Raw genomic sequence first — 25,831 nt, forward strand, 5'->3', positions numbered from 1 at the left:
AATGAATTCAATGTGATGATTTTTAAAGCAGATTGTTCACCTGGTTTTACTTTTTGTGCTAGCTGTTTTCTATTTTACGTCTATTTAAAAATCCCAAAACTATGCAGAAGTGTTCACGTGGCAATCTCTGCAGGTTATTCTCACATACTCCACCCATGTGCCTGCTGCTGTGGAGCAAGTGAGTAACAAAGAGGCTTATCAAAGAAACCATCTTATCCTGAACCCCTCGCATAAGGCATGAAGTTCAGTAACGTCACAAAGTGGGAGGGTTTTAGAAGCCTGTTAACTTCGGTTCTGGGCTCATTTTCCAGGAACAAAACACAGTATAATAATCAGTGAATAAATTAGAGCTCCAAACAGACACCCAATGTATGTTAACATACATACATATATATATATATATATATATATATATATATATATATATATATAATAAACATGCAGGGAGAACTGCACCTTTAAAGAATAATCAGAAGTGTAATTAAGGCCCTTTGTTGTGATGTACTTGTAGTAAAGTGGCTGCTGCTCCTCCTATGAGCAGCACTGGTGATTCCGCCATCTGAGCGTTCTTAATGGCCGTCACTGTGTTGGTTAAACCCGGACCTGCTGTTACTGCCGCCACTCCCACAGTGCCTGTACCAAAAGAATGAGAGGAACAACTTTTTCAGCATAGACTATGAAGGCAGCAGCAGGTCAGGAAAGTAGTTATCACTTCCAGAAAGGTGATATATCGTATGTATAGGGGACAAACTAGTAATATTCAATAGGAGTATTACGGGTTAATAAAATGGCAGTGCAAGCAGACAAGGAATGTTTGACACAGACATTTTATTGATCATATCCACACAAACTTTTCCTCATAGATGGGTAATGTCAATTGCACCGGCAATTTTGGTGAGGAACTCAGCATTTTGGCACATTTAGAGAAAACTTTGAAAGATAAATATGCAGGATAAAAATCAATAAAATCACTAATTTTATGTATATATAGATAAAATGTATCCTCGACAAAATTTACTTGTTTTTTTGGCCTAATTTAGAGTCAGTTATCTTGGATTTAAAGTTTGCTCTGGCTAGATGTATTTTAAAATGTGGGCAAAAATAGATATTGTATCATTCCTGGATGGATAACAAAATAATGTAATGTACAGGTTACATGCCTTGGTACTGTATGGGAACTGTATCAGAATGAACACACACAAAGATGAGCACTAGTTTACCCACTGAGCATGCATGTGCATGGAGACAAGCATGTGGGTGTGTGTATATAAATAAATTCGATTAACGTGAGCACGTAAAATATGGCATAATAAGATATACATCACCACACCAGGAGTTCTGGATAGAAGGAGGCAGCACACTGGATATAGTGGGGGAAAAAAACTGTGTATTGTGTCCATATATGACACCAACGTTGATGAAGGTTCCATAGCGCAGAGGTTCTTACCCCCAGTTCTCAAGGACCACTAACAGTCCAGGTTTTAAGGACGCTGCTTGAGCACAGGTGGTTCAGTCAAAATTATTGGGGCCGCCGTGCTAATGAGAGGTTATCCTTAAACCTGGACTGTTAGTGGTCCTTGAGGACTGGAGTTGACAACCTCTGCGCTATGGGACCTTCATCAACGCTGGTGTCATATTAGGACACAATACACTTTTTTTCACTACATCCAGTGTGTCCTCTACTCTATAAGAGATATGTAATATTAGTATTATAGCCCAGTTTTATTTTAGAATTCCCAGTTCCACAATTGCGAAAACAAAAAGCCCAATTAAATGACATAAAATACTTTATTATCAGAGCTTCTAGGCAAAGCAGATATTCAGATACCTGAAAGCCTGGCCACAGCATCTGCGGCAAATACAGCAGTGGCCTCCTGCCGCGTGTCTACTACACGGATTCCCCGCTTTTCACAAGCAACTAGAATGGGAGATATATGACCACCGACCAAAGTGAAGACAAAACGCACACCATGTGCTTGGAGCAACTTGGCAACAACCTCACCACCGTAGCAAGGACTTTGAGTTTCCGCCTGCAAGGAAGAGAGTGGAGAACCCATAACTATAACTTAAGATGGGACGTGATCTTTGTGATTGAATATTAGGGGTTCTAGCTGCACACTGACAATAATATTTACATTACAATCATTTGCTTAAATTGTTGGAGGAAAATGTATTCTTCATGCCTAATAATGCCATGCCTACAATATGCATTCCAAGGAAAAATTACAATATAAATAAAATAACTGTCTTTTTGGAGAAGCCAAGGCATGGAGAAGTAATTTTATAATCATAAGTAGCACACTAAAAGCACCAATCCCCCCTAAATAACCATTCTTTTATTACATAATGGGAATCGGCAGTCCTTCGGAGCAGAATCATATTTTTTTCAGCTCTAATCCAGTGGGGAGGATAAAAGAAAAACCGAACAGCCAAGATTGCTGCTTTAAATCTAAATGTCAAGTAAGAACTCAAGTCCTATTCATACAAAATAGGTGAATTCGACTGCTCGCCTTGATTGTTACGTCCTATAGAAATTAAGTGGGCAGGTGCAAAATATGTAAATAATGTAATACACAGAGAGAACCCAAAGAAAGGGCTCAAAGACAACTAGTGGGGTTCTTTGGCCCTATCTTTGGGTTCTCTCTGTGTACTATCCTATTCATACAACCCTCCATTCTCACATATTTATACAATCAAAAATGAACAGACGACACCGCTCTGTGGCTAATGAAATGCTTTTATTTGTGCGAGCTTTCGAGATACACTGATCTCTTCTTCTGGCGATGTTACAAAGGATAAAGCAAGAAAGGGTTTTTCTTAAAAACATCTTGGAATATATCTCTGTGAATAGAGCATATCCCTCCCCTTGTGCAGTATGCAGGGGGGATAGGCTCTAGTTACAGATACATTCCAAGATGCACCGTTTTTAAGTTTAACTTTGCTTGCTTTATCCATTGTAACATCGCCGGAAGAGGAGATCAGTGTATCTCGAAAGTTCGCACAAATAAAAGCATTTTGTTAGCCACAGAACAGTATCGTCTATTCTGTTTTGATTATTTAGCTTGGCTAACACGGTACAGATACCTCTACATCTCTATATCTACTTTATATTATCACACTAATGATTTATCGTGGGTTCTAAAGCGAGACATCTCATTGGACAAGCATCACACTTGAGAGGGAGGTCTATCTTTACACTAATAAATACTTGGCTTTTAGTGTCACAGAAATCTGACCAAGTTTCGTAACATTCCTATGCTTACTTAACAGGCATATATTTTGTAATGTAACCATTTGATTTATGATCCCCACCTGTGATTATGCCTAATCTTGAGCCTTCAGGTGTCTTACCTTGTGAAAGAGCTGGTAAATCATGCCCAAGCGATGAGCAGCCCATAGCAGGACAACAGACACAACAGCTCCAAGGACTGCACCCAAAACATGTATACAGTCACACCTTAGATCCATTGAAAAGCCTACAAGGGAAAAAGCATTCCGTTTCCTAAATGAATATGTGTTACTGATAAGATATTACAATGCTTCCATATTCCATGTTACCTAATAAATGATTCCTAAATCAAGATCCAATTATTAACTCTAAAAATAAAAATGTTATGTAGAACCAACGTATCTTATCTGGAACACGGGGCTCCACACTAGTCCTCAAGCCTCCCCAACAGGTCAGGTTTTCCATATATCCCTGCTTCAGCACAGGTGGCTCAAACAGAGGCTCAGCCTTTGACTGAGCCACCTATTCTGAAGCTGGATAGTCTGAAAACCAGACCTGTTAGGGGGGCTTAAGCACCCCTGATCTAGAACACAACATATATGTTACATTCAGCATAAAGAAGTCACTCTATTTAGATTAATGAATGACTATACAAATTTGTTGAAAATAAACTATGAATGAGTAGAAAATAGGTATGAATATTTCAGGACAGGTTAAATGTGATGCTTAAGTAAAAACAGCAAGCGTCACAACATTTTTCCCCAAGCATTAAAAGTCATCGTGCAAGGTCATGTAACCCTTTAAACTATTGGTCCTATAAATCGGTCTTCATCGGAGGTGAAAAGTTCAACATATCACAACAAGCAATTAACAAAAAACGTAACAATTAACGAACACAAATTTACCCAATATTATAATCATTGTACCAACAAAACTAATTCCATATACAGTCATCATTTTGGTTAAAAAAAAATCATGGCTTAGTGTAAGGCATCGTTCAGTCCCCTAGGTGTAACGATATCCAGGGTATATATCAAGAAGCACTTGTGCCAAAACAAACGAGTGTCTGTCCCCCATCCACAAAACTATATTGGTGTTCCACACAATTCATAATCAGTAAAGTAGGTTCTTCACCCTTTGTAATTTTAGACTTATTTTCATAAAAGCGCCTTTTAAGCTGTCCTGTAGTTTTGCCCACATACAGCAAGCCCAGGGGCATTTAAAAGGCATAAATAAAACAAATTTGTAAACTCTTTCCTGTATAGGGATGAGCAATTGTATCCCCTTATATGACACTTACACATCGAACTACAACACCTGAAACAACCAGGTTTTGATTTAGGAAAAATATGTTGCCATGTATATTTATTAGTTTTAACAATTGAATGAAAATTGTGTTTTGAAAATATTTTCTTGATATCTTCCCATCTGTGACTATAAGTCTCTATGCATCTAATTTGAGTGTGCCCTGCTTTTGTATTGGGAACTAATAGAGTGTCCCTCTCACAATTTAATGCCCTGTTGTATGCCCTCTGTAGATTTTTCAAAGGGTAACCTCTATCAAGGAACCTATTTTTTAGGTCCTTAGATTGTGTTTTAAAATCTTGCAGTGTAGAGCAGTTACGTCGTAGACGCAGATATTGACCAGTCGGTATCCCTCGTATTAAAGAGTCTGGCTGTTGACTCTTAGCTAGTAACAAGTTGTTGGTGGAGGTAAGTTTTCTAAATAGTGTTATTTGGATCTCAATTGATGAATCTTTTATTATATTTAAATCCAAAAATGTAACCATTGATTGACTTTACAAATCTACGTAAGTACCAGCACTCACTGTCTAATGTCTAAATGATGAAAACAGTTGTAATGCAGAAAATACATTTAATAATAAAACAAACCAGAAATAAATGTGTTTGCAGAAAGCAGTGTCACAAATGGGCATGTCACAAAGTGAGGGGTGGGGAGAAAAAAGGAAAAAACATGAAACACAAGGAATATACACAAAAAACGGAAAGTATGCTAGGGGGGCGACGTTTCGAGGGACTACCTCTTCATCTGGCCCATTCCCCCTGGTCCAAAAGGCCCCTCAGCACTCCACAGAACAAGAGGAGCAGAGCCACAGAGGGTTTGATTACTGTTTTCATTTGCTATTCCCATTAACTTTTCATTGACTGTTGTGAACTCCTGGTGCTTTTTTGCAAGCTGTGTTCAGCCTTTACTGTACTATTGACAACAGTGTATTGTGGTACTTGAACTACTGGCATTGACTATAGTGGATTCTTACTGCCCTGCTATTAGCTGTATTTAGCCTACACTGCATGATTGCTATTTTCAGGGGTGTCTGATTTGACCAGTTATAGGAGAAGGAAGGCTTAGGGAAGTACCTCTGGGAACAGGGGGAATGGGCCAGATGAAGAGGTAGTCCCTCGAAACGTCGCCCCCCTAGCATAATTTCCGTTCTCCGTTTTTTGTGTATATTCCCTGTGTTTCATGTTTTTTCCCCTTTTCCTTTCCCTCCCCCCCCACCCCTCACTTTGTGACATGCCCATTTGTGACACTGGTTTCTGCAAACACATTTATTTCTGGTTTGTTTTATTATTAAATGTATTTTCTGCATTACAACTGTTTTCATCATTTAGCCATTAGACAGTGAGTGCTGGTACTTACGTAGATTTGTTAGTACTATACAGGGGAATAAGGGTCCCCTTTTGTTCCGTGCACCCTGCAATTGCATAAATTTAACACTATCAGTGTGCTGTCTATCGTCCCCTTTTACCCATTGATTGACTTTGTTCTGAAGTTAAGCGTAAATTGAGAGTATTTATATTCAATTTACCAATGAATTCAAACAATGCATTTTCAGGGCCACTCCAAATCAGGAGAATATCGTCAATAAATCTGGGCCATAAATCTATGTGCTCAGTATATTTGACGTTCTCTTCTGTGAAGACAGTGATCGTCTCCCACCAGCCCAGGTACAAGTTCGCATAGGTTGGGGCACAAGATGTCCCCATTGCTGTACCCTGGGTCTGGTGGTAGAATAGGCTGTGGTTTAATTTGATGTTCTGAAGCAATTTGTTGCCATTTGAACTGTGTATTTTGGCTATGTGATTAGCAGTGGCATCTATAGATGCGTTCTATGGTTATAAAACTTCATTACCTACATCCGTGGATATAATTATATATCCAACAGCTATGAAGTATTGATAGCCATTGTTATATTTCAAGGCAGCAGTAATCAGAGAACACAGCACCACGTGTTAGCTTTTATTATATATTTTATTTTTCACAATATCATCAATTTTTTTCTCTGTATATATTAACATAAAAATTAAACAAAATTAGTGTGGTGTGCACCACAAATGTACTTTCTGTGAATGACCTTGTGACGAAGTCACAATTTTCATTCAATTGTTAAAACTATTAACTCATGGTACATAGGTAGCACCCACGTGTCAAAATTATGACTCATTAAAATAAAAAGATAAATTAACTACAATAATTGAGTGAGCGGTGTGCTCTGTCTTCTGTTTTCTATGTATATTTATTAGTGTTACCTGTTTTACTTAATCTCCCTGCCAGGTTAATGCCCTTTCTGTATGCAAAAATTGGTGGCGTTTTACAAGATTGACCCAACACTATTATTCTGCAGAATGGTCCAACGTTTACATATAATGTGTTTTATGTGTACTAGCTGCTGAAAAAACAGTAGCAAATACTAACCTCTCTTCCTTTTTTATAGTAATCAGAAGGTACATACCACACTTCATCTAAAACAGATCGTAGTACATTGCTCCATGCAACCTCAGATTATCCCTCATTTTACTACCTCCCTTATTTGCAGTTTTTAAGGGTGGAACGAATTGTATCTGAACATAATCAGAAACAGAGTTGAAGAATCACGTCTTACAGAGAGGTTATCTCCAACAAGTATTGTATAATTGGCTTACACGTCTTGAAACTTCAAAAAGTATTATTATAAAGAACTGCAAATAAAAATATCACTTGTGAGCACATTCACATGTCTCTGACATGTCTGCAACCTGCTTTTCACCAGTATCTCCTAGCACAGGGGGTGTGAGATTTTTTATTTGGGGTGGGGGGGGGGTGGGGGTGGGGGGGGGGTGGGGGGGGGGGTGGGGGCAGTGGTTGCAGAGTTCCTGTGCTCTTCCCCAAGGCATTTAAATAAAATGCAGAGGGACCGTGCGAGGCCTCTGCAACCTCAATTTACTGAGATTCAGTCGGCTTCTGGACGCGTCTCCATGGCAACGCAGTGTAATTTAACACGCAAATGACGCCACAGGTCAGGTGATGTGATTTGACGCCGCACTAATGTAAGAGGTGGGCGCGAGCACCGGGGGAGACAAGGCAGGGTGGCGCAGAAACAAAAGATTGCGCACCCCTGTCCTAGCATAGAATGTTTCCACTGCAGCAAGGAATTCTTGGAAATGACATGTAAATGACCAGTGTCATCGTTTGCTATAAAGAAGGAAGAGAGTTAGCGTTTGCTACTGCTTTCTCGACAGCTAGTCCACTGTAAAATGCCTCGTACGTAAACATTGGGCCATTCTACAGAATTATGGGGTATTGGGTCACTCTAGTAAAACCACCAATTTTTGCATACAGAAAGGGCACTAGCCTGGCTGGGCGATTAACTAAAGCAGGCGACACTAATAAATATAGATTTAAATATTTACTTTCTAAATCAAAACCTGGTTGTTTCACGTGTTGTAGTTCGGTGTGCAAGTGTCATACATGGGAAAACAATTGCTCATCCGTATGGAAGGAGAATCCACATCTGTACCCATATTACTTGCCATTGCTCTTGCTATTTATGGGATGCCCCTGTACTGTAGCTTGCTGTATATGAACAAAACTTCAGGACGGCTTGAAAGCCGCTTCTCTGAACACAAACCTATTGGCAGCGAACAGGTTATAACAGCTTGTGCAGAAATGTGAAGTAACACAAGGGAACCTATTTGGTTGTTACCTGACTCGCCGCCGGCTGTATCTATCTGGGAGACACCGCAGTGGCACACACTGTGTGTACTTCCTCTCTCCTGCACTTTACCCAGAGAGCCTCTGCGGGCGGGTCACGTGTCCTAGACACAGTCAATGTAAAGCAACTTCCGGTTGTTGCAAGTAGGGCAGAGGTTTTGACTGATGTGTGATAGGCAGGAGGTGACTCATTCATTGCCAGTGGTGCTGCAACGCACACAAAACTATGTATAGATGCTGGCATACAAAACACTTAGCTAATGATCATTTTGGGTCAGTAGTTTCTCAATTTTAGTCCCCACTTCCTGTCAAAGCTTTCATCTTTCATGCCATTTTCTATCATGTTTTTAGTATGAAGATTTTAATGTTTGTAAAACATGATCTTAACAGGTTATTTCATAAGTAAAACAGCACACCAATAGAACCAATAGATAATAAGTTGTTTGGTGTCACGGAAACCAGAGGGAACCCCCTGTCCTTACATAAAAAAAAAAAATAGTATTTTTTTTTCATTGTTTCATGCACTATGACAAATATACTAATGATTTGCACTCACCGGTATTGTAATCTTTGCTGCTTTTTTCTTTAGCTATGTTGACAAGATAAGATACAGCAGACTGCTGAAGTATAGGAGTCAGAGACTTTAACCTTCTGCACATTGAACAAAAACAACATTATATTAATGTTTGATCTTTGGGGGTTATTAATTAAACTGCGATGGTGCTGACCAATGGCACTATCGCTCACGGAAAATGCAAAATATGTAAAAAAAAAAACAGTATAAGTAAGCACTCAATTGTCTTGCACAAAAATACCAATAAAATATAGCATTACCCAATCCTTTATTATTCAACCAACATTGTATTAAAATTACATAGAAGTAACTGGCAACTGTTATAGTCATACACTCAGCAATAGAAATCAGATCTCATTACTGACTATGCAAACTATTCTGCTAAACACTAGAAATCTGCGCAGAATTGGAAAAAAATGATAATCCGGACAAAAAAGACAATATAGGAAAAAATATATAAAAAAAATGTCTTAGATGAACAAAAATGTGTAATTCGTAAGTAACATGAAAAAGAAAAAAGTCCTTGCCTTACACAGTCATAAGTATTTAGCTGGATATTATAGCTAAAAAGCAGTGTTCTCCCAGATTACTTGCTGTGTCACAATTAAGAGAGCAATAAGTGTGCCCCGCTTCATCTTAATTGAGATAAAAGAAGGGCAGGAGAGGGGTGCTGATGGGTAGGCTAAATATGGTAATATGAAAGAGAAAAGAAACCCACAATTTAGCACTCGAGCTCCCAAACTGAATGATTAATGTTAAAAATACTCTTTAATAATCATAAATAATAAATGAAAGGGGTACAAAATGGACAGACAGTAGACACATGCTGTTGACCTTATGTTGAGTGCAGATAGACACCCTGGATCATTAGTCAAATAGAGGAGAGAAGATGTCTTCTTTCTACCCCCTTTGTATCTAAAGCTCTCTCCCGCCTTAAACCTTTCTCACTTTCTGCCCCGCACCTCTGGAATGCCCTTCCCCTCAATACCCGACTAGCACCCTCTCTATCCACCTTTAAGACCCACCTTAAGACACATCTGCTTAAAGAAGCATATGAATAGCACTGGATAATCCTGGACACATGATACATAAAGCTTGGCCCCCTGCACACGCACTTACTATAATTTCCTCCTACTGTCTCTGTACGTTCTCCCTACCTACCAATTAGATTGTAAGCTCCTCGGAGCAGGGACTCCTCTTCCTTAATGTTACTTTTATGTCTGAAGCACTTATTCCCATGACCTATTATTTATATTATTTGTTATTTATATGATATGTATTACTACTTTGAAGTGCTATGTACATTTATGGCGCTATATAAATAAAGACATACAATACAATATACATACAAGAGTGTTCAATAATAAACACTGTTGCAACGTTACAAAATTCGTGCTTAATTGGTCAGTAGTCCAATTACTGGATCTAGCAAACACTTGTGTGATTGCAAGCAGCAGGCTAGGGAAACTTGATTGCCTACTAGATTCCTTCACCCAAGGAGTACACAACTGAATGATGAATTGGTGCAAGTGGTAACAAAGAACACAGTATCTAGCAATGTAAACACCTTGCTACTCTAATAACTCCTCAACCAGATTAGCTGTATACGATACAAATTGACTAGGACCTTGCACTATTAGAGCCACGAATAGTAATGTTGCAATAGTGCTCTAATACATATATATGCTAAGTCTTTAGTCTAAATAATATATCAGGTAATGTTGGTGTAACAGCCCATATTCATGAATGGGTTAGAACCACTGCATAAATGATCTTAATAATTTATCAGATATTGCTGCAGCCCATATTCATGAATGGGCCACAGCTTTTAAAAATGTGGAAGTGCTATTGCCCCTTCAACACAGCGGTGGAGACTTCTCCCTGCCCGTGTAGTCACAGGTAGAGTCTCCAACAAGCAGGCGCAGGGACCCGCAGCTACTGTAATCACTGTGCAAACTGAATGCTGCGGTCTATCAGTAGTCCCTGCGTGTGCCCGTGTTTGATATCGCCGATGTGCACGTTTCACGTAAAGAAACGCTTCCTCAAGGCACAGTCAGGTAGGGGGGGTCCCATAGCAGCAGGGCGGGTTAAATAGCAGTGCCACGCGATCCTATTGGTCTGCAAAAAAACTCTATGTGTGCCACACACTGTGTGCTGTTCTTCTAAGGCCGAGTTCAAGCGCGTGCACGATCGGAACAATTACATGGTTTTCAATGAACCATGTCAGGATGCAATTTCTTGCTGCGGCAAAGTACAGCGTTGTTGCTGCTACATTTTGCCTCTACATCCGAAATTGATTTTTTGGGGTGGCAGTCGCGTCACGTGAGCTGGTTCAGCAAACCAGCTCTGTGACACGTTGGCCACGCCCCCAAACGCCGCAACCCGACTCCAGCCGCCTGAACACAGATCGCTGGGCTGCAGGAGCGTGCGGTGGAGGCGCGCACAGGAGCACACAGCCGCAGCATGCACCCTGAACTCGGCCTAAGGACTTAGAAGAAAACACAGCCTGTGTACATCAACTTAGTATCACATGTGGCAGGCAACGAATACACTCTGAATGAATGCACAAATAATAAAAACAAATACCAAGGATTGTGTATGGCTGCTTTTATATGTTAACCTCTCATTTTTAACAATGCTGTATTGTGAGCTCTGAGTAGATATAGTATGCATATTGAAATGCCCATAATGTTAATGTGATGGGCAAAAGAAGTACATAACTCCCTCAGTAAGGAGTGACAGGGTAAGTATAATAAGTATTTCAATTAGTCATGACCCACTAATAGAAGAATGGGTAAATGTAATTAGGGATGTCTGTGGAAGCAGCCCTAACAGTGGATACAGAACTACTTACAGTAACAGTGATGGTTTAATCATAGCAATGCCAGAATTTTAGTATCCCTTAGTACCAAGTGTGGTCAAGAGAAGTCCGTAATAACCGAACTCTCCTTAAACATCTAGGAGTTGGAGAGGAAAAGAGAAGCCACTGCACAGGAAGCTACATGTGCGTGGCCCGATTGGACAATGGTAAAATGAGCAGAACACACATGATCAGATGAATGGGGAGAGTAGGACATATGAAAATTACCAAGGTGTTCACTCATTTGGATAATGTGACTTTAATGCTATTAAATTCCTGGGCATTGACCAACTCTCTAGTGGTCCGAGACGGGGAGATTGGGATACTGTCCTTCTTCCAAAAGAAGCAAAGTGGATTTACACACTTAAAACCCTCCCGCCTAATAACCTAAATGAAAGCTTCCTATTCACCCCATTCATCTGATACTAAGTTGGTGTACACAGGCTGTGTTTTCTTCTAAGTCCTCAGAGGAACAGCACACAGTGTGGCACACATAGGGTATTTTTGCAGACCAATATTTATTTATTTATAAAATATTTTACCAGGTGGTAATACATTGAGAGTTACCTCTCGTTTTCAAGTATGTCCTAGGCACAGAGTAAAACAAATAATACATGGTTACAAATTCAGTTACATAAATGAACAGGGTATACATTATATACAAGACATTGCATGCACAGTTAAAGAAAATATATATTATGGGCGTATGAAACAGTTACAGACCAGATTAAAATGTGAGACAGCCTTAGATTTAAAAGAACTTAAACTGGTGGTGGATGTGAGAGTCTCTGGTAGGTTGTTCCAGTTTTGGGGTGCACGGTAGGCGAGGCGTCGCTATTTAACCGCCCTGCTGCGGTGGGACTCCGACACCTGACTGTGCCTTGAGAATGCGTTTCGACATAGGATCAAGAGCGTGTGTCTACTGTCTGTCAATTTGATACCCCTTTATTTTATTAGTTATGATTATTAAAGAGTATTTTTAACATTAACATTAATCATTCAGTTTTGGAGCTCGAGTGCTAAATTTTGTTTTTCTTTTCTCTTTCATATTACCGTGTCACAATTAAGCGAGCTGGTTTACTGTAGGTAGGTTTGGTTCCATCAGTTCTGTCATTCTGGAGTCGCGCTGGCCCTGTTTCACGGATTCCTCTAATATAAAGTCAGCACTCCTAATAGTTGGATGTTAAACAAGTTAGCATCTAAATCATTTGGCAATGCATGATTTCCAGAATCAAAGCATTCAAGTATTGCACTAGCATGCTACTGCCACCAGTTCCACAATTAAACATTTTTGGCCTTAGTGGGGGCACAGGCAGTCATAACCAGAATTTTTTTTTACATTGTTTCTATACTTTGTATTTGTCTGGATTATAATTTGTTGATCCTTTGCAGATTTCTAGCCTTTAGCAGCTATAGCTATTTGTAATCTCAATAATACGATTGCTATTGCTAAGTGTATGATTACAACTGGGCTGAGCTAGGATTTGTGACGTCATCTTACATGCGTTTTTTTAAACGACATCGGTGACGCATTTTAACAGCGCCTCTTCCTCCACCCTGAGTGGTTGTCCTGGTAACTGGAGCTGTGGTCGTAGTCGGTGAGTGATGTCTGCAACCCGGGCTCATTAATGCCGGTCGTCTCCTCACCTCTAAACGGTGCAGAAGCTGGAAATATGCAGCAGTGACACACATATAACCCTCCCTCCCAGCACGGGGCAGTGTCAGGGGCAGTGTGGTGGAACTATTCCCAGGGTGGATCAGTGAGACACATCCACTCACACCCTGACACGGGAACACTCATTTCACTGCTTGCACAACAAGCAAAGCAAAAACTATCAGCTGCACATGAATGCGACTCCCTGTAAGGAGCTGTACTTTATGCACATACATTTCACTGCATTTAAACACGCAAATGTCACTGTATGCAAGAAAGTTTGCTGCACAACTATTCAAAGCAATGCAAGGAATTAAAACAGCAAGCCCCTCCATTCACAATAGCAATACCAATCCTGTACTTTCAATAAAGAGACATTATTTGCTAAAGCATTGCCTGCCCGTGATATTAAAATGTTTGCAGTCATTGATATATTAATATATAAATTCTATATTTTCAGAGGTGACCATTTACAGCAGTTTTTGGATGAAAATCTCAATTGACGAATGGGAATATTTTTTTCTCTGTAATTGGCCCAAACGACAGCTTCAGAGTATTTAGAATTTACCCCTAAAACAGAGATTGCCAAACTGGTAAAAACAAGCATTTGAAGGAAAAAAAATTGAACACCACGATATAGACAGTTTTATATTGTAATTACTTCCTATTTGAGTTTTAGTGGAATTGCTGCTTTAAGGTTAAACAACGACAATGCCATGATTGGCACTATAATGAATATTCCGTTATATACTACAGCTAAATTGTATATGATTTCCCAACAGATGTGGTTAAATTGAGACAACATTCTATTCCTGACATCCTTCAGCCAACATTAAAACGGATGCATCATGTTTGAAAATGTGTGTGCTAAGGTAAGAGAGTTCACAAAAAATAAAAAGTATGCTTTTGCTCTGAGCCGGGTACAAAAAATTATGAATCACAATGAATATTATGAAGAAGCCTTGCTGTTACCTGTAGAGCAGGAGATAATTCGAGTGAATTAAGCTCACGGAGGAAGGCTAAGACAACATTCTAATGCTTCACATGGGCAATAATGGCGAGGGGGATAATCACTTTAAAGGCTTCCCCCCCCCCCCCACATAAATTGTTTGTTTAACCCTCAGATTAAAACATTTACCTACTCAACTTATTAAAGCAGCAGTCCAAGATGCCATTTTTTTAAATTTATTTTTTCCCTTTAATAAGTGCATCAATACAATCCACACATTGGTAAGTAATTAGCCAAGTTGCCGATCGATCCCTTCTCCTGTGATCGATCGACGAAGATTCGGCTTGGGGTTCACTAAATGGCTGTCAGTACAGTAGAAGAGGATATGTAAAGAGAAGGCTTCTGCTTCAGCTGACCTAAGGGGGTGCACGTGGGGATAATACGTATGTAACAGAAGAGAAAAGATCCCCATTGGATCATGCACTCGCCTCTGTGAATCAAATCACATTAACTGGAAAGAGGTGGTATTTGCCACCTCCACTGAGAGATAAATTTTATTTACACATATAGTAGAAGAGGACCAAAGATGTAAAGGTCTGTGGGGAAGATCATGTGACCAGGCAGTCGTTAGATACAATTGGTGCACTGCTAGAGAGTGGGCAGGGCTCAAAAAGGGGTGTGCCAGAGCCTGTTTCAGAAGAGGAAGGGTATGCGACTTTGTAAATGATTGCTATGCAAACAAAAATGCTTGTTACATAATACATTAAAAATATAATTTAGTTGTTTTTTTTGTAAGCGCTACAAGTATTTTCTTATAGTACAAAACTGATTTATTTAAAAAAAAAAAAAGTCGGATATTGCTTTGTCTGCAAGCTTCAAAATACTTTTTTTTTTAAAAATTTATTCTAATATAGACACAGTAGTCAACATTTAGAAAAGTGATAGTTATGTATATTCACACCATCACTATTATTATTATTATCAGTTGCTAAAGTATATTAACAGTATAATAACAATGTTTGTATTGTTTTCAGGCTTATGTGACATTCAGGAACGTGTCTGCCACTTTTTCTAAAGAGGACTGGAAAACATTAGAAGAATGGCAGAAGGAACTTTACAAAAATGTCTTGAGTGAAATTCACAACACCCTGATTGCTATGGGTAGGGAGTATATTTTATATACTTTCACTTCAGTTTGTCATATTGGTAGTCCAAGTTAATAATTAGTTGTAGCTTCATGGTTTTGATTTTCATTGGTTTACATCAGGGGTGGGCAACTCTAGTCTTCAAGGGCCACCAACTAGTAAGGTTTTAAGGATATCCCTGCTTCAGCACAGGTCGGTCAGTAAATGTATGCCCTTTTTTGCTATCAGAGAAGCCTGCACAGCAATGGGATCAGTGGTTTTTATTTTAACTTTTTTGCCTACTTTCTAACATAGTTTATTTAAAACCAGAGACAGAACATAAAACACAGACAGAGCTCAGTGCACATCCAGTGAAACTCATACACGGTACAGTGCCTAAATATATATGTATAAATATCTATTAAATAAAATGGTCTTTTAGTTTAACATTTTTGGCCAAAATTGTTGTAAGCCCCTGAGCCACATGGTTTTGATTTTCATTGGTTTACATCAGGGGTGGGCAACTCTAGTCTTCAAGGGCCACCAACTAGTAAGGTTTTAAGGATATCCCTGCTTCAGCACAGGTCGGTCAGTAAATGTATGCCCTTTTTTGCTATCAGAGAAGCCTGCACAGCAATGGGATCAGTGGTTTTTATTTTAACTTTTTTGCCTACTTTCTAACATAGTTTATGAAGTAACCCACCATTACAATAATGACATTTAGATTTTTTACTTTGCATAACACTATTATAATTAATCCCTTGTCCCTCAGTAGCGTGCTTTTGTAATATGAGGTCACAACAAACATGCTGTTTTTATGTAATAATATTTTACTTCTACAGAGAAGACGAAACAAAATATTTTCACTTGTGTAAAATTTTCAGGTCATAAAATACTCAATCCTACTATGTTGGTACGGATTGAAGAAGAACAGAGGCTGCCTGTAGAGGATTGCCAGACATCACAGAAAAAACGAAAGCTCAATACCTGCAGCAATAGTATGTAACAACAATTATTTTCTCTTAGGAATTATTTTAGCCTTACATTTTGTAAGCAGTGTTATGTACATGTGTAATATATTTAAGACGATATCTATGTGTTTTTACTATTGTTTGACAGGCTGCACAATACAAAATCCTGATGTTTCATTACGAGTTAAGCATGAAGAAAAGTTGAATTTAACAGGTCATCACAAAGAAAAGGAAGAAGACGACAGTCTAGATATCTTGGTCCCATGTAAGTAATATTCTTTAGTCTGGAACAATCTGTTAGTTACAACTTGTGTTTCTTTAGCAAAGCAATTACAACCACCTCCCAAACATACTGTTATATTAATCAAGGTGATAAAGGAGTGTGTATATTGAGTATATATGACTATTAGAAAAGCCACACTTACCCATGCCATGTTTTCATATTTCACATTCTACATTTGATTTAAAGCTAATGCTGTTTCAGACATTGTTGTAAGTTTAAAACATTTTTTGTATGTGAGGGTAGTTTGTTAATAATTTTGTTTAGACAATTTCCCATTTTAATAGCAGGTGATGCTATGTCGACTTCCGCTTTTTCATTACCTATCAAAGAAGAAGAAGTTGTACCCATGACGACTTCCGCTTTTTCATTACCTATCAAAGAAGAGGAAGAGTTGTACCCAATTTGTCAGAAAAGGCACAGAAGAGAAATCAATGTCCGTCAAACAAGTGAGTAGACCTAAGAAACCTGTAAAACGTCCTGTGATTGGGGTTGAGAACATTTATTTCCTACTTTCCGTACACTGTAAAGTAACGTGTAAGTGGTTTTCTAAAATGTATGTAAAACATGTTAAACAAACTAAATGCATGTGCTAAAAAGTCTTGTTTGTGTACGGTTCTGACGATTTTTTTAAATCCGGTTTTATGTTCTTTTTTTTTTTGTAAGTATTATAAATCTCTGCTTGTCCTGTTGTGTACGGAAACTGAGCCGAGTAACAATTTTGCAGAAAATAAATATATATTTTAACATTTATTACAGATGTTCATATAAACCTTCCCATATATAAGGTAAAAATGGCAGAATAATGGGGTTATACATGAAGCAGCACTATGTGTTTCCATGCTTCATGTTATTAAACCATAGTCTGTATTCTTTCAGTTGCACAACTTTATACTTCTCAGTGGGGAGTAACTGTTTATTTGCTTTAATGGATGAAATATCTTGGAAAGAGATGTTTCATATTTACATACAGTACTAGTTGTTTTCATGCTTAATTACATGCAATGTTTCAAACAGACATAGGCTTACTAAATTCTGTGCAGCAGAAGAATGTCATTTTATGAGTAGAGTTAAAAACAACAAAAACACTTATAAAAATGCATATATTACATAACCAAGTGGAGGCAAGCAAGGTATAGAAAGTACAGTAAGCGGTGAGGGTAATGGGAAATAACAGATCGCCAATATGTCAAGACAAAATAGTTTTTTTAAGGGTCTCGCAAGAGAAGAGATGCCAACATGTTCAAAGTGAGAATTGGAGACTCATAGAAGTATATTTTTGAAATGTGGGAGCACCAGACCATAAATGTCCCACCAATCCAGCCAGGGAGACTAAACCTTAACATATATATTAAGAGGTTACTTGTGACATTCTAAGTGGGGACTTGTTTCCAAGTGCCCTCTATTGCATAACGAGCTGCGCAGAGGATATGGGAGGTTAGTTTTAGGGAATGTCAGGTATACGTCTTCCTAGTAAAAAAAAAAAAAGAGTCTCAAGGCGAAGCTGGTATGTTTTATTTACTTGTCAGAAGTAATTTTATTTTCTTTATATTTAGGCAAAAGCAACGTGTAGAAATGCTAGACCTAGGTTCAGATAAAACATGTAAATATAATTTTACCAGTTACAAAAATTGGTAAAATATATTGCATAAACAATATATTTTTCTAAATAAAACTGATTCATAGAAGGCACAAAAAGATGAAACCAAGACATTCATTTGATGTAAGTGGTAGCAATTCACACCATGTTTTTAGTGTGTAATATGTAATATTGATAGTATGATTTTCTTCTAGCAGAAGCAGTTTTAATGAAGGACGAAAAGAAGGAGGCGTGCTCATTGTCAATAAAAGAATGTATGAAGAAGATCAAGTTGTGTAAAACTATTGTGGATAAAGACTTGGCAACATTTCTCACAGTTAAGGGAGTGTATGCTGGAAGGAAAACGGACTCCATTGCTAAATGTGAGACTGGGAGAGAACAGCAATATAAATGCTATCTCTGTCAGAAAACCTTTGAAAATCCATGCAGCCTTAAAGTTCATGAGAGTTCTCATTCCAAAGAAAGACCCTTTCAGTGTTATCAATGTCACAAATCCTACAGAGACAATGCACATCTATTGGTTCATCAGTGGAGTCATGGATAGGCACCATGGTTTGGGCAAGAATTACGAACCATGGTGCTGGAAATTAAAAAGTAGATTTTTTTTCCCTTTTGATGCACAGAAACAGTTTGTAAGTGCTACATATGTTATGTGGGGTATTTAATGAACTGCTGAGTTAGAGAAATATTAAATATGTAATGAAGGTCAGTATTTAAATGGTGGTTAATGTCTAAAAATAGCGGTTAAGTAGATGAATTGTAATTACTTATCCATGTGATGTGTAATATGAATGATATAAAACACGTTTGTCTTGTGAGTAATATATTTTACTCCTTAGTTCAAAATGTGAATATATACAGTTGGGTCCGGGAATAATTGGACACTGACAATTTTCATAATTTTGGCTCTGTACGCCACCACAATGGATTTGAAATGAAACAACCAAGATGCAATACAAGTGCAGACTTTCAGCTTTAATTCAAGGGGTTGAACTAAAATATCGAGACGATTATTAAATTGATTGCATTGAAAAATTAAAGATTTATTTTATGGTATATGAACATTATGCAGTATGCTTTCATGGCTTGATGCTGCCTTGCATTGTGACCAGCCATGACCGGTCACTGTCTCGCTGCTAGTGGTGTGCAGGGGGAAACAAGTCGTACCAATGCAGGACTCGCTGCATCCCTGCTCTCAATTCACACGTAGGGGGGGAAAGGGGTCGGAGTGCTAGTGTTAGCGTGAAAGCTGTGTGGGGTGTAGACCCCGCTTAACAAAACATTGGCTCTTAAATATAAAATACATTTGTCCACCCCTGAAGATACCTCCCTTCACTAATAAAAGCAGCGCCGACTGTTGTCAATGAGAGGAAAGAATAACAGGAGCCAGCAGGACTGCAAAAAGTAGCCTTTTATTTTTGCACATGTGCATTTTATCATAGTCTTAAGATGCAAGTGTTGTACTGTATGTGAGAGGGATACAATTCACAGCACATAGCTGAAGGAGTGAAATTGACCTTTCCATATTATGTTTAGGTCTGTATTTAATGTACAAGGGGATAAGATATTTACATTTAAAATCAAACAACACTAAAGTGCAGAGGTGGTGTAATGCACCTGCAGGCAAACACCTCCCAATGTACATGTATAAGATTTAGAAATAAAGGAACAAATCATGATATCTCTCAAACATATCCACATACTGTACTGTACATTCTGTAAAAAATAAACATTTATCACTAACTAGGAAAGGAAAAACATCTTGTATGTTAAAGATCCAGTGCACACTAGAAAGACAGTTTAAGTATAACACAGAAAATATAAATATTAGAACCAATTACCTTAAAAGATTTTTTTACATAATGTCATAGTATAAAGAATCATACTTCCTTTATCAGAGCATTGCAAGAAATAAAAAAATGTAAGCTCTAAACTTTCCTATCATGTATAAAAGTGTAAGCTCAAATGTATTAAATGAACCTAAGCCTTAGTGCACCTGCAGGACTATTAACTTGAATAGGTGCAAGATTCACTTAGGCCTAGCACAGCTTAGAACATAGGTCTCTAATTACCCAAGTACACAACGTTTAATTACATAGTTTTATTATTTTTGTCATTGATTTTATATAGTACTAGCCAGAAGATTTAAGAAAGCGTACCAGCAGCATTTAAATGCATAACTATGCTGTAGTGAATCAAGCTGTAAACATTTATAAGAGGAATGCAGCTGAAAGAGATTAAACCGTTTTTTTCGTGATGTTATTCAAGATCAGAGGATGCTAAATATGTAAAAAGTGGCCCATATGCTTTAAAGCAGGCGTTAGACCAGGGGGTTCAAGTCCAGTACTCAAGCCCCACTCCCCCAAAACAGGTCAGGTTTTAAGGATATCCCAGCTTCAGCCCAGGTGGCTCAATTAGAGGCAGTTGAAGCTGCTGAAGCAGGGACTGATTGAGCCAACTGCCATGTTGGTAGCTCTTGAGTGCTGGAGTTGGCTACCCCTGCTCTAAAGAGACCCACAGTTGGGCAACATAAATTTAAATGGAAAAGAGTTGGACCTTTACAGAGGAGAAAGTCCTACTTTCAAAACAAAGTGGACAATCAATGGGGCCACATGGGATACATCCATATTAAAAGAGCTATGGGGTGGGCTGGCAGCACCATTAACACAACTTTTTAACCTGTCACTATTAACAGATGTAGTTCCAGCTGACTAGAGAAGAGCAAGTGTAGTCCCACATCACAAAAGGTGCAGTAGGGAAGATGCAGACAACAGGTCAATGGGCCAGACATCAGTAGTGGGGAAATTAACCCTTTGAGTGCTGTATTGCCACAGCCCCTCCGGCACTCATGATCACGTGTCCGCTCCGTCACAGATTATGGACGGGGGGGGGGGGGCGCGTCACACCCCCCTGTCCGCCCATCATTGAGACCGCATCCTCTGCTCCTGACGTGATCTCTCCTAATAAAACTGGCATTTATTTGGGGGGTGGGGGGGAAGGTTGTAGTTACTATGTCATAAGGCACCCAGCGTGCCAGAAGTAGTAGGTACGTGCTAGGGCACCCAAACGGATAGTGGAACCATTGCTGAAAGATAGTCAACAATGCTAAATTCAATCTAAAATTCAAATTTTTTACATAATTTTTTTTTTGCAGAACTGGGTGACTAAGGCAAGATCAGGGTGGAGTACTAAAGATGTAGCTTACCTATATTTTAGCAAGGCATTTGACACTGTCCTACATACTGATACAATGCTTCATATTGGTGGTAGACTGAATAAGACATTGATTAATGCACTTGGGTCACACAAACCCAAAAGGCGGAATACAGGATTAATGGCACTATAATGGCAACTACTATAGAGGAAAAGGGGCCTGGTGCACATTATTTCAGCAGACCTAAATGTAGGCAATGTAACAAAGCAATGCAAAAAGCCAGCAGGATATAAAGCTGCATAGGGAGAGGTATTGGCAGCAGAAAGAGTGCTGGAGATGCCATTTCATAAATCATTATTGGTGAGAACTCACCTAGAGTAGTAAGTACAGTGTTCAATTCTGGAGACCAGATCTCTCAGAACAATGTAAAGAAATTGGAGATTGTGAAGGGAAAAAAAAGGAGCTAGTAAGATGGTGTATGATGTACAGCATAAGACTCAGCAGGAAAGACTACAGGGATGTAATATTTCGTTTTGAGGATAGAAGGAAGAGGGGGGCTATGATCAAAACGTTTAACTACATAAGGTTTTAAGAAAGTACAGGAAGAAAACATTTCAGAAAAAGAAAAAAAGGGAAAATGTAAGGAAGTACTTCTTCACAGAAAGGGTGGCGAATTTGTGGAATGAACGCCCAAACAGAGGTGGTAGGTGGCAATACAGTAAGGGAATGCAAACCCGCTTGGAACAGAGATAATGCCATCGTAAATATGAAAGAAAGCCAAGCATCAAATGGGGTCTGAGGTTTTACAGCACATTGTTGGGCCAAGTTGTTCTTATCTGCCATCAAATTCTGTAGGGAGAGAATTGAAAGCCTGAATGTTCATAGTCCATATATGAAAGCAGATTTAAGATGTGTACATAAGGTATAAAAGGGATATGTTTTCTTGTTCTTATTTAAGAAAAATGGCAAAGAACAATGTTGCTATTATGCAAAGTAAGACTATACTGAACAACAGGGTGGACACCAAGATCAGACTCCTAGCAGAGGCCCATTGTACCAACAACTGGAAAAAAATGAATGGAATAAATATAAATGGAAAGACAGGAGCAAGGAAAAGGCAAATCAACCTGGTAGGAATATTGGTTTAGTAGACTTATAAACAGGGTGTATTTATAGTTTAAACTATTGATACAATATTTTATTATAATCACATGGTGCTGTATAGTGTTTCTATAATGTCAGACTAAAGACATTTCTTTCCTGGATGGGCAATCAAAGTGGAAGGTTGTCCTCTTAAAACTGGCCACCTAAGCCTATTAAAAGCATATTGTGTATCTCAGCCGTATCGTTCCAGGTGTCCATGATATAAGACTCAAGATTGTTCACAGTCAATACTTTATTCTGGCTATCTTCAGTTTAGAGTGGACTACCTGATGTTTCTCAAGAGTGGCTTTACGGTAAAATCTTTTATCACATAGACTGCACTGGAAAGGTCTCTCTCCTGTGTGAACTCTCCGGTGCCGAAGAAGATGATAGTTATGACTAAAACATTTATCGCACTGATCACATGCATATGGTCTCTCTCCTGTGTGTGTTTTCTGGTGTTTATTCAAAGTGGATTGATTTATATAACTTTTCTGGCACTGACTACATGTGTAAGGCCTCTCACCTGTGTGAGTTCTCCTCTGGTGCAACAAAAGTTCTGCCATCCCCGAAAAGCATTTATCACATTGCACACATTTAAATGGTAGTTCTCCCTTATGAATTTTCCGGTGTCTGCTGAGACTTGAGCTGCCGAGAAAGCTTTTACCACATTCAGAACATATGTATGATTTTCCCTGGGGCGACTCACTCCAATCAACATTTTCGAATTGCGTTCCCGGAAAATCGTTCAGATGTTTATTTTCTCTATATTCTTTGTTAATCCACGAATCTGTTGAATTGACAGGAATCAGATCAGTCTTAACTCATTTTTTTTTTAAATGTTCTACCAATATAGAATATATACATTCTATACATACAATACATCATTTAGCAGGCAACATGAAATCTCAATTTTCAATTGCAATTCTAATAGATTTGATCACTCCACAAACGTAACTTCAATGAGGGTAAAGAAACCATCAGAGTAAACATACAAATATGAAAGTTTTATTTCTAGTACATTTAAATAATATTTGACACAGTTCTGTCTGTCGATGTAATAGTTGTTGTTGTTACTTATATTGCTGATAATAGAAACCAAGCAAATTTGGTTCCAGATATCAACAATCTGAAGCAAAAACACAATTTCCCCGTAAGATGGGTGACAATACGCTAAAATGAAAATTAGTTTAGAATTGGAAGAAGCACCCTACATTCTGGCCCTTTTTTGCAAGAGTGATCAAGTTAGCATGACCAACTTTAAATTACTTTTGGTTAATTTTAGAACGAAAACAATGTGTACAGATTATTTGCAGTCCGTTCTAAAAAAATTAAATAATAATAATATATTTGCTCAAAAGCCTTCTGATTGCAATTTTTGATAGGTTATATACTTCCATAAGCACAGATGCTGTGCTCATACAGAAAAAGTATTAGGCCATTTCCTAAAATGACATCAAGCCCAATAACTTCTCCATCATGTGGGCATGACAGTCTGGTCCCAAAGGTGACACTGAATGCCAAGCATCTCAAGTGTTCAGAACATCCTGCATTATACGCCTAGGGTGCATATGAAATGCAAATGATGCAAAAAGAATGCTTGGAAAATATTTTTCATGGGAGGCTAAAGGCCAAAGTGGATTTCCAGACATCTTGTATGTAAAGCCACTTAATGTTAGTTTGTTGCAAACTTATTGACTGATCATTTCTGGATAATGTTGCATATTTGCAATACGCTTCAAAACTAAAAATAAAAAAAGGAATGGCTTTTATTTGCTAGGACAATCTTATACTATATTAGTGAAAGCACTGTATGTTTGCCTGCCTGCCTGCATGCATGCATGCCTGCTGGATGTCCGGTGTCCCTAGCGGCAATCTCATTGGTCCCTTGGCCCGCCCGCCCCCGCACACCTCTCATTGGCCTCACACACTCACACCACCCCCTTGGCCCGCCCCCCACACCTCTCATTGGCCTGAGGCGGAGTGACGGGCCAAAGGTCCAAAAAAATAAATAACACACACACACACACACACACACACACACACACACACACACACACACACACACACACACACACACACACACACCTCTCTCCCCTCTCCAAATCACCTTTTCCCCCTCCCCAGCGGCATCACCTCTTCCCCCTCCCCAGCGGCATCACCTCTTCCCCCTCACCAGCGGCATCACCTCTTCCCCCTCACCAGCGGCATCACCTCTTCCCCCTCCCCAGCGGCATCACCTCTTCCCCCTCCCCAGCGGCATCACCTCTTCCCCCTCCCCAGCGGCATCACCTCTTCCCCCTCCCCAGCGGCATCACCTCTTCCCCCTCCCCAGCGGCATCACCTCTTCCCCCTCCCCAGCGGCATCACCTCTCCCCGCTCCAAATCACCTCTCCCCGCTCCAAATCACCTCTCCCCCCTCCCCGCTCCAAATCACCTCGCTTCCCGCAGCTGCCACGCGGCGCGTAAGATGGCGGACCCCCTTCCTCCCTCGCGGCGCCGAGTCAGACGGTGGCGGCGCCCGGAAGTACAGGTAGGTGTCGCTCCCCACCTCCGGCGCCAAACGGAACTAAAGAAAGGGCGCATCAACTGAGGTGTGTGTGTGTGTGTGTGTGTGTGTGTGTGTGTGTGTGTGTGTGTGTGTGTGTGTGTGTGTGTCACTGTCCACTGCCCCCCCCCTCCTGTCCACTGCCCCCCCCTCCTGTCCACTGCGTCCCCCCTCCTGTCCACTGCGTCCCCCCTCCTGTCCCCCCTCCTGTCCACTGCCCCCCCCTCCTGTCCACTGCCCCCCCCCTCCTGTCCACTGCCCCCCCTCCTGTCCACTGCCCCCCCTCCTGTCCACTGCCCCCCCTCCTGTCCACTGCCCCCCCCTCCTGTCCACTGCCCCCCCCCTCCTGTCCACTGCCCCCTCCCTCCTGTCCACTGCCCCCCTCTCCTGTCCACTGCCCCCCCCTCCTGTCCACTGCCCCCCCCCCTCCTGTCCACTGCCCCCCCCCCTCCTGTCCACTGCCCCCCCCCCCCTCCTGTCCACTGCCCCCCCCCTCCTGTCCACTGCCCCCCCCCCTCCTGTCCACTGCAGGAAATGCAGGGGGAGGAATCCATGCCTTTGAGGCGCCCCCCCCCTCCCTTTGACGCCCCCCCCTCCCTTTGAGGCCCCCCCTCCCTTTGACGCCCCCCCCCTCCCTTTGACGCCCCCCCCCCTCCCTTTGACGCCCCCCCTCTCCCTTTGACGCCCCCCCCCTCCCTTTGACGCCCCCCCCTCCCTTTGACGCCCCCCCCCTCCCTTTGACGCCCCCCCCC

General features: G+C 40.1%; 3 protein-coding genes across 10 annotated transcripts in view; 1 reads left to right on the forward strand and 2 right to left on the reverse strand.

Annotated features, from left to right (window-relative positions):
• HACL2 (2-hydroxyacyl-CoA lyase 2) overlaps positions 1-13,416 on the reverse strand; it is a 33,429-nt gene extending 20,013 nt beyond the window's left edge. The window contains exons 1-5 of one of the 2 annotated variants that reach the window (XM_075605129.1): positions 13,304-13,416; positions 8,779-8,873; positions 3,352-3,476; positions 1,829-2,030; positions 506-633 (exon numbers count right to left, since the gene is read on the reverse strand). In XM_075605129.1, coding sequence (XP_075461244.1) covers positions 506-633; positions 1,829-2,030; positions 3,352-3,468 — 447 coding nt within the window. In that variant the 5' untranslated portion in view covers positions 3,469-3,476; positions 8,779-8,873; positions 13,304-13,416. Of the gene's footprint in view, positions 1-505; positions 634-1,828; positions 2,031-3,351; positions 3,477-8,214; positions 8,317-8,778; positions 8,874-13,303 lie in introns of those variants that run through there. The other variant, XM_075605128.1, reaches the window with a different exon arrangement.
• On the forward strand, positions 13,170-18,943 carry LOC142497407 (zinc finger protein 425-like). Of its 4 annotated transcripts, none has more exons than XM_075605161.1 (7): positions 13,170-13,254; positions 14,093-14,182; positions 15,294-15,420; positions 16,268-16,381; positions 16,503-16,619; positions 16,922-17,083; positions 18,429-18,943. In XM_075605161.1, the coding sequence occupies exons 2-7, from the start codon at positions 14,159-14,161 to the stop codon at positions 18,776-18,778; spliced, it is 894 nt and encodes a 297-aa protein (XP_075461276.1). In that variant the 5' UTR covers positions 13,170-13,254; positions 14,093-14,158; the 3' UTR covers positions 18,779-18,943. The 4 variants fall into 4 exon arrangements, with proteins under 4 accessions (XP_075461276.1, XP_075461279.1, XP_075461278.1 ...); XM_075605164.1 differs by having other exon boundaries at positions 18,432-18,943; XM_075605163.1 differs by having other exon boundaries at positions 16,925-17,083.
• Positions 18,944-21,213: 2,270 nt separating this feature from the next.
• The window catches only part of LOC142497403 (zinc finger protein 786-like), a 36,275-nt gene continuing 31,657 nt past the window's right edge, over positions 21,214-25,831 (reverse strand). For all 4 annotated transcript variants that reach the window (XM_075605150.1, XM_075605149.1, XM_075605152.1 and 1 more), the window contains one exon: positions 21,214-23,321. In XM_075605150.1, the coding sequence (XP_075461265.1) occupies positions 22,777-23,321 (545 nt within the window). In that variant the 3' untranslated portion in view covers positions 21,214-22,776. The remainder of the gene's footprint in view (positions 23,322-25,831) is intronic.

This window comes from Ascaphus truei, chromosome 6, assembly GCF_040206685.1.
Source record: "Ascaphus truei isolate aAscTru1 chromosome 6, aAscTru1.hap1, whole genome shotgun sequence".
Taxonomy (NCBI): domain Eukaryota; kingdom Metazoa; phylum Chordata; class Amphibia; order Anura; family Ascaphidae; genus Ascaphus; species Ascaphus truei.

Coding starts and splice junctions, on each gene's coding strand:
- LOC142497407 (XM_075605161.1), top strand. CDS start 14,159: ATGTTTGAAAATGTGTGTGCTAAG. Junction 15,421..16,267: donor CAACACCCTGATTGCTATGG/GTAGGGAGTATA, acceptor TAAAATTTTCAG/GTCATAAAATACTCAATCCT. Junction 16,382..16,502: donor GCTCAATACCTGCAGCAATA/GTATGTAACAAC, acceptor ATTGTTTGACAG/GCTGCACAATACAAAATCCT.